An 8,375-nucleotide genomic window follows, 5' to 3' on the forward strand; every position below is an offset into this window, starting at 1 on the left:
CGGGTCTCGAACCCGCAGGCTCAGGCCATCCACTCACCTCGGCCTCCCAAAGGCGCGGGATGACAGGCTGAGCCCCCGAGCCCGGCTCTCTTTCTCTTTCTAAAAGTCACTGTGGACCCTAATTCCTGACTTTCGACACCCCCCCCATGGACACCCCTCACATTTCCTGCCCCCTCACCCACCCGGGTCCAGCGAGGCCCAGGGCAGTGACTCTGCCCCGCGGACCCTCCCGCAGCCCCGGCCCGACCGGCGCAGGCACCTGGGTGGGTGTGAGCGGGGATGTGCCAGGTCCAGTTCCTGCTGGGGCCGAAGTGATCCCGGGAGAAGACGGACACGCTGTAGGCGGGGCCCGAGAGGTAGAGCTTGCGCCCCAGGCGCAGGGTCCTGGTGGCCTGTTCCTTACACGGGCAGGACAGCATGCTCAGCTGCACATGGTAGCTCACCTGCCCTCCAGGGGCCGGCCCGCGGCAGCCTTCCAGGAGCTCGTGCTGGCTGGGCTGTGGCGGGAGAGACAGCTCGTGGGCGCCGGCCACGCCCGCCCTCCCGTGGCTGGCTCCAGGACCCAGCCCGTGAAGACCGCCTTGGCCAGGGGCCGCCTTCCACGACGCACGCCCCAAGTGCCCCAAATAGCAAGCCTCAGTGCTGGCAAGGCTGCTGCGAAATGGGCACTCTCCAGGCGCGGTGGCTCACACCCGTCGTCCCAGCACTTTGGGAGGCCGAGGCGAGAGGATGGCCTGGGCCCAGGGGTTCGAGACCAGCCTGGACCACTTGGCGAGACCTCGTCTCCACCATAAATCCAAAAATTAGCGGGGCATGGTGACACAGGCCTGTGCTTCCATCTACTTGGGAGGCTGAGGTGGAAGGATCACTGAGCCCAGAAGTTGGAGGCTGTGGTGGCCGTGAGCATGTCCCTGCACGGCAGCCTGGGCGACAAGGGGAGACCGACTCAAGGAAAATAGTCACTCACAGCCCGTTGCAGGGGGCACGCTGGCAAAACCCACTGAGATCTGGGGGAAACCCAGGGGCCACAAGCCTAGAAACTTTCCCTGCGGAAAAGGGCATTTGAGCGACAGGAAACAGAATGCCGAGGAGTTTTGCCGCCATGGTAGAGCAGTGGGCGTATCGTGACGTGTCCCCATTAGCGACACGGCTGAGGCAGCTGCAGCGAAGCCAGCGGGGGAAATATTTGTCCGTTTTGTCCCGCAGAGACGTTCCCTCTCCGCCTCGGTTGCCATCTCCGTAAAATGGGGCTGATTAGACGGCACTCATTGGGCAAGCCCCCCGTCTGGGTGAACGCAGTCACCATGGCCTCCGTCCTGGCCTCTGGCTTCGTCCAGTCCCCTGACAATCTGCTCCCCACACAGGAGCTGAAGGGGCCTTTGAACACCTGAGTCTCGCCACGGCCCTCTCCTGCGCACACACACTCCATGGCTCCCAGCTCCCTTCGGAGTTGTATTTTGCTTTTGTTCTGTCGGAGTCGGGGTCTCAGTCTGTTGCCCAGACTGGAGTACAGTGGCACGCTCACGGCCACCACAGCCTCAGCCTCCTGGGCTCAAGTGATCCTCCTGCCTCAGCCTCCAGAGTAGCTAGGACAACAGGTGTGCTCCACTATGCCCAGTTAAGTTTTTTTTTCGTTTTTGGGGGTTTTTTTAGAGTTGGAGTCTTACTTTGTCAACCAGGCTGGAGCGCAGGGGCACGCTCATGGCCACCGCAGCCGTGACATGCTGGGCTCAGGTGATTCTTCTGCCTCAGCCTTCCAAGTAGCTGGAACCACGGGTGTACACCACCACACCGAGCTAGTTTCTTTTTATTGTAGAGACGAGGTCTCGCCAAGTTGCCCAGGCTGGTCTCAAACTCCTGGGCTCAGGCAATCCTCTCACATCCGCCTCCCCAAGTGCTGGGATGACAGGCGTGACCATCACCCCGGCTAATTTTTTTGTAACTGTATTAAGATGAGGTCTCGCTATGCTGTCCAGGCTGCTCTCGAACTCCTGGGCTCAAGCGATCCTCCCCGCCCCAGCCTCCCAAAGTGCCAAGATGCCAGGCAGGATTCACCCGCGCCGGCCTCGTCAGAGTCACGTCCACGCTCTGCCCCCACAGGCCCGCCCCCCAGTCACCCCCGGCCCTGAGGCCCCGTTACCTGCCCGTGCAGCGTCAGCAGCCGCCTCCCGTCCAACCCGGGCTGCTCCACCAGGACCTCGGGCGGAGGAGGGGTTTCTGCGACAGGAGAGAAAGCGCGATGCCAGGATCCGCCAGGGGGCACCAGGAAGCTTGCCCGTCGCCCGACAGGAAGGGGGCAGGCGGCAGGGAAGGCCACCAGCCCCGCCTCCCCAGCCTCACAGCAGCGGCCGCCCACCCTCGCCTGGGCCCTCTGCGACCTCCCGGGTCAAGCAGTCCTCCGGCCTCGGCCCCCCACAGCATGGAGTGAGCCACCGCGCCCGGCTGGCCCACGTTTCTTCTGGGATGCCAACGTGTTTCTGACGCGGTGCTGAGCCCCCGCACTCGTCACCCGACGTCCAAGCCTGGGGGCGTCCGCCCGTGTGATGCCCGGCGGCAGACAGCTGTGTCCTAGAGACACAGCCAGCCTCACCCGGCCCAGCAAGGCCCAGACACGAGGATGGGGGCCGCTGTGAGGTCTGAGAACTCACGTCTCCTGCTGCCTTGTCTCTGACACCTACTGCCTTGTTTCTAAGTCTTGCTGGTTCATTTCTAACACCCACAGCCTTGTGTCTAACACCCGCTGCCTTGTTTCTAATACTTGAGACCTTACTTCTAACATGCACGGCCTTATGTCTGACATCTGCTGCCTTTCTAACCCCCGCAGCCTTGTTCCTAACACCCAATAGCTTGTTTCTAATACTTGCTGTCTTATTTCTCACGTGTTCTGCCTTATGTCTAACACCCACTGCCTTGTTTCTTTTTTTTTGAGTCAGAATCTCACTCCATTGCCGAGGCTGGAGGGCGGTGGCAGCCTTGACCTGCTGGGCTCCGGCGATCCTTCCACCTCAGCCTTCCAAGTTGCTGGAACTACAGGCACGCGCTACCATGCCCGGCTAATTTTTTAATCCACTGTAGAGATGAGGTTTCGCCAAGTTGCCTGGGCTGGTCTCGAACCCACAGGCTCAGGCAATCCACTCGCCTCGGCCTCCCAAAGTGCTGGGATTATCGGCTGAGCCACCAAACCCGGCCACCACCAGCTTGTTTCTGACACCTGCTGCTTTGTGTCTAACGTTTGCTGCCTTGTTTCTAAATCTTGCTGCCTTTTTTCTTTTTTTTTTTTTTTACATCAAAAGTGTGTGTATTTGCAACAGTTCCTCTTTTTGCCTTGCTGCCTTTTCTCTAACACCTGCTTTTTTTTTGAGTCGGAGTCTCACTCCACCGCCCATACCGGAGTGCAGCGGCCGCTCCCGGCCACCGCAGCCTCGACCTGCTGGGCTCCGGCGATCCTTCCACCTCAGCCTTCCGAGTAGCCGGAATTACAGGCGCACACTACCACGCCCGGCTGATTTTTGATTTATTGTAGAGATGAGGTCTCGCCAAGTTGCCCAGGCGGATCTCGAACCCGCGGGCTCAGGCCATCCACTCACCTCAGCCTCCCAAAGGCGCGGGATGACAGGCTGAGCCACCGAGCCCGGCTCACCTGCTTTTTTAATGTCTAACACCTGTCACCTTGTTTCTACCATCCACTGCCTTGTTTTTTTTTTTTAAGTCAGAGTCTCACTCTGCGACCCAGGTTGGAGTGCAGTGGCACACGCACAGCCACTGCAGCTGTGACCTTCTGGGCTCTGGCAATCCTTCTCCCTCAGCCTTCCAAGTAGCTGGAACTACGGGTGCACGCCCATAGTTTATGTATTTATTTTTTCACTCTCGTCAAGTTGCCCAGGCTGGTCTCAAACCCCTAGGTTCAGGCAATCCTCTCGCCTCCGTCTCCCAGAGTGCTGGGATTCCAGGCAGGAGCCACCACGCCGGCCCGCTGCCTTGCTTCTAACACCCGCTGCTTTATGTCTGACACTCATCGCCTTGTTTCTAGTGCCCGCTGGCTTGCTTCTAACACCCAGGTCGAACACCACTGCCTTGTTTCTATCAAGCGGAGCACCTGCCATCTTGTTGCTGACACGTGCCCAGGGCTCTCACCTGGGGGAACACACACAGAGCTGCTCCAGCTGCTCCAGGGACCTTCCGGGGGCCCCTGCTGGAGCTGCCGCCGCCGGAGCTGGAACTCCTGGGCCACGTCCGTCTCCAGGGGGCAAACACAGGACTCTGAGGCGAGGTGGGGCGCACATCAGGCCGCAGGAATCGCTCGAGGCTTGGTGCGGCTCCTGCAGCCATCGTGCATGTATTGAGCGCCAACGGTGTGCAGAGCCGGGTGCTGGGCCCTGGGGTCGGTGGCAGGAACCCCGTCTTCTTGGGGCCTCCCGCTTCTGCCCCTGCCCTGGGTCCGCATCCCGGCCTTGCCGTTCCTTGGGTCGTGACCTGGTCGAGAGCTTCTCCCTCCTGCCACCCCACCCCGGCCTTGATTTGTTTCCTCGCCCGTGAAACAGAAACGATTCCACACTGAACTACAGAGGAGGGCGAGAAGTCCCCCAAGAACGGAGCTCTGGGCTTGGCGCACAGTAGGCACTCAATTCATGCTCACTTGCTGTGGCTGTTGTTATTATTACTCTTATGATCCTCACCAGTTTCATTCTGAGGTCCGCAGTTGCCCTGGAATGGGAATACAGATTTGTGCTGAAAAATATGGGTCGTTGTAAAACATTCAAAATAGGCCACGGCTTTGTTAAGCGCTGGTGTGTCCAGGTGGCTGTCTGAGCCACGGCCACCACTTTTCCTGGCCTTGGCCCCTCCCTTACCTTGCGGGGCGAACCTCCCCCCATTTACTCTCTAAATAAACTGTATTTTCTCATCTAAAATAAATAAGTAGATAGGATGTTCAAAGTCACCCTACGAAATGCAACGTGGGACCTTGCGCTGTCCCCAGAAGCCAAATGAGGACATCAGACGGACAGCACGCAAATCACGCCTGGCGTGCCTGCCAGGCGTCAAGGCCAGGGTGTGGGGAAGCGGTGGCTGGGAGCCACTCTACGCTGCCACTCCCCTGAAAAATCCGAGCTTATTCTGAGAGAAACAGTTACGTTTAAAAAAATTATTTTAGGGAGCAAAATGGTGGCTTCAAAACCTGCCTGTGGTGCTGGACCCAGCCCGCCCCGTGACCTGAGCACTTTTCTCAACGTCCCGAGCCTCAGCTTCCTCATCTGCAAAGGAAGCCGAGAGGGTCTGTGGCAGAGTGTGCTCAGGGGCTTGCAAACACAACATAACAGAGGCGGGGCATGGTGGCTCATGCCTGTCATCCCGGCACTTTGGGCGGCTGGGGCAGGAGGATCGCTTGAGCCCAGGAGTTCAAGACCAGGCTGGACAACGTAGCGAGACCCCCATCTCCACAATAAAGCAAAAACGAGCCAGGTGTGGTGGTGCCTGTAATCCCAGCCAGCTGGGAGGCTGAGGTGGGAAGATCGTCGGAGCCCAGGAGGCTGAGGCTGCCCCTCCAGAGATGTCCCTTCCCACCAGGGGTCCCATGTCACCGCCCCAACTGGTTTCATGCCCCTTTACCTGACGGGAAAACGGAGGTTCAGGGGGAGGCGCAGTGCTTGGAGGGAAGCCCTGTTTTGCCCTCAGACGTTCCCAGTCTGAGGGAGGAGGTGACCGGCCCCAGTTCAGAGGCTGCAGAGCTAGCTCTGTCTCACCAAAGCTGGGGACCCCTGGGGACTCGGTCAGGCCTGAAGCCTCCTACAGGCCCAGATTTGCCCTGGCAGGGGGAGGGGAGTGACAACAAAAAAGTAGCTAAAGAATGAATGAGCCGGGCTCGGTGGCTCAGCCTGTCATCCCAGCACTTTGGGAGGCCGAGGTGAGTGGATTGCCTGAGCCCGCGGGTTCAAGACCAGCCGGGGCAACTTGGCGAGACCTCATCTCTACAATAAGTCAAAAAATTAGCCGGGCGTGGTAGCGCGCGCCTGTAATTCTGACTACTTGGAAGGCTGAGGTGGAAGGATCGCCGGAACCCGGCAGGTCGAGGCTGCGGTGGCCGTGAGCAGCCACCACGCTCCAGCCTGGGCGACAGAGTGAGACTTCCAAAACAAAAGAACAACTGAACAAATGAATGGAAGGGCAGCCTCCTGGAGGAGGCGGCCCTTGGGCTGGGAGGATCTGCCCATGCCCTGGGGGAGAGGGGCCGCGGGGGGCAGGGCAGGAGCTGAACGGCCTGGGCGGAGGCAAGGAGGCCAGAAGCCAAGGCTGCGGGCAAAGGACGACGGCACCAGGGAGATCAGAGGAAGCACGGGGCGCGAAGGGGCTGGGACTAGGGTGCCCTCCCGAGGGCACTGGGGAGCCACTGCGGGTGTGCGAGCAGGGGAGGCGCGGTCAGGTCTGAGGGCCAGGCGGACCTCGGGGGCTGGACTGGCGACGGGGCGGGGAGGACCGATGCAGAGGGTGAGTGAGGCTGGTTTGGGGGGCAAGGGTCCTGGAGACGCACTCACCAACACCCACGGGCCGCCGGGCACCCGGTATCGGAACTGCACCTCTGCTCCCTCCTGGTGGGCCGGGGGTTCCCACGCCATTCGCAGCTGCCCTGCGGACCTGGACACCTTGATGGCCTCTGGGGGAGGGTGGTACTTCACTGGAGGCAGAGGCGGGATGGGATCAGACCGCTGGTGTGTGCATTGGCGGGTCCCGAAAATTCTGGAAAGCCAGGCCATATCCTGCCCAGCTCAGGGGGGCCCCAGGTATGAGTTAGGGACAACTTTGCAGGTCCCAGCTAAGCCCGGTGTTCTGTGGTTCAAAGAGTTAAGACAATTTTTAAAAATGAAAAAAAAAAAAGCTGGACGCGGTGGCTCATGCCTGTCACCGCAGCACTTTGGGAGGCCAAGGCAAGAGAATTGCCTGAGCCCAGGGGTACGAGACTAGCCTGGGCCACTTGGTGAGACCACATCTCCACAATAAATAAAAAAATTAGCCAGGTGGCGTGGTGGCATGAGCCTATAGTTCCAGCCACTTGGAAGGCTGGGGCGGAAGGATCGCCGGAGCCCAGCAGGTAGAAGCTGCGGTGGCCGTGAGTGTACCACTGCACTCGTCTGGGGGACAAAGTGAGACTCCGAATCAAAAAGGAAAAAAAAGAAAGAAAAGAAAAGAAAGGAAAAAGGCCAAGTGCACTGGCTCTCCCCTGTCATCCCAGCACTTGGGAGGCCGAGGTGGGAGAATCCCCTAAGGCCAGGAGTTTGAGACCAGGCTGGGCAACACAGCAAGACCTCGTCTCTATAATAAATGGAGAATTTAGGGCAACCCCTTGGGTCCTCTCCCCCTGTGGGAATTTTTCTGTCATCTCAATAAATCCTGCTTTAAAAAGAAGGGAAACTAGCCAGGTGTGGGGGCGCACGCCTGTAGTCCCAGCCACTCAGAGGCTGAGGTGGGAGGGTGGCCTGGGTCCCAGAAGCCAAGGCTGCCACGAGCTGCCAGCGTGCCGCTGCCCTCCAGCCGGGACCACGGAGTGAGACCCCGACCCAAGAAGAAAGCAAGTCAGTGAACACCCAAGCAAATAAAAGCCCCACAGGGTCTTGGCTGTGGAGTGGCTGTCAGGGAGAGGAGGGGCCCTGGCCAGGCTGCGTGTCCCAGCCCCTGTCGGACGGGCCGACAGCTGGCAGTCTCGAGCCCCTTTCCAGGGGGCCTGGACCCACCCCCCAGCTCCAGGCCTCGGGCCTGAGGCCTCTCTGGGCAGGGAAGGGACCGGAGAGAGGACGGAGCACCAACCCACGCTGTGGAGCACCACGGTCACCGCGGGTGACCTCTCCGTCTGGTTCGCGGCCCGGGACTCCACCCAAAGGGTGACCGGCTTGAGCACGGACACCCCATCCTGGTCAGAGAACTGCAGTCTGGTGGCCGAGTCTGCGGTGAAGTAGCAGCATCTCCCAGCACTGAGGCTGCGGGGAGGAGGCGTCGGTTCCGAGTCTGGGGTCCTGGTGGGCCCCAGGCGCCGCAGCAGACGCTGCCCGTCGCACAGGGCAGGCTTCTCTACCCCGCTGGCACGCCCCCTCCACTGGGGATGGCCTGGGGCGACGCCAGGGACCGAGCGGGGGACCCTCGAAGGCCCCGCACAGGCCGGCCCGGAGGGGAGGAGGAGGCTGACGACGGGCGGGGGGCGAGTCGGTGGAGGGGCGCGGACCGGAGCCCACCCGCCTTCTCCGAGGCGCGACGGGGGCCCTGAAGGGTCGCGGCCGGCCGAGGCACGTGTCCGGGCCGGGCGGGCAGGAGCGGGGCAGGGGACGGGGACCCTCACCAGCACCACAGGAGGTGGCGTGCCCCGGCCGGGGGCCCCTCGTGCTGCCACA

General features: G+C 60.9%; 1 protein-coding gene across 1 annotated transcript in view; it reads right to left on the reverse strand.

The window, feature by feature from the left end:
* IL12RB1 (interleukin 12 receptor subunit beta 1) overlaps positions 1–8,375 on the reverse strand; it is a gene marked incomplete at both ends in the record, with an annotated part of 21,786 nt that overhangs the window by 7,853 nt on the left and 5,558 nt on the right. The window contains 7 exons of the mRNA XM_021708637.1: positions 260–497; positions 2,141–2,217; positions 4,135–4,260; positions 4,677–4,704; positions 6,531–6,670; positions 7,798–7,967; positions 8,324–8,367. Coding sequence (XP_021564312.1) covers positions 260–497; positions 2,141–2,217; positions 4,135–4,260; positions 4,677–4,704; positions 6,531–6,670; positions 7,798–7,967; positions 8,324–8,367 — 823 coding nt within the window. The remainder of the gene's footprint in view (positions 1–259; positions 498–2,140; positions 2,218–4,134; positions 4,261–4,676; positions 4,705–6,530; positions 6,671–7,797; positions 7,968–8,323; positions 8,368–8,375) is intronic.

Source organism: Carlito syrichta, unplaced genomic scaffold (genome assembly GCF_000164805.1).
Source record: "Carlito syrichta isolate Samal-C Ts95f unplaced genomic scaffold, Tarsius_syrichta-2.0.1 Scaffold143239, whole genome shotgun sequence".
Taxonomy (NCBI): domain Eukaryota; kingdom Metazoa; phylum Chordata; class Mammalia; order Primates; family Tarsiidae; genus Carlito; species Carlito syrichta.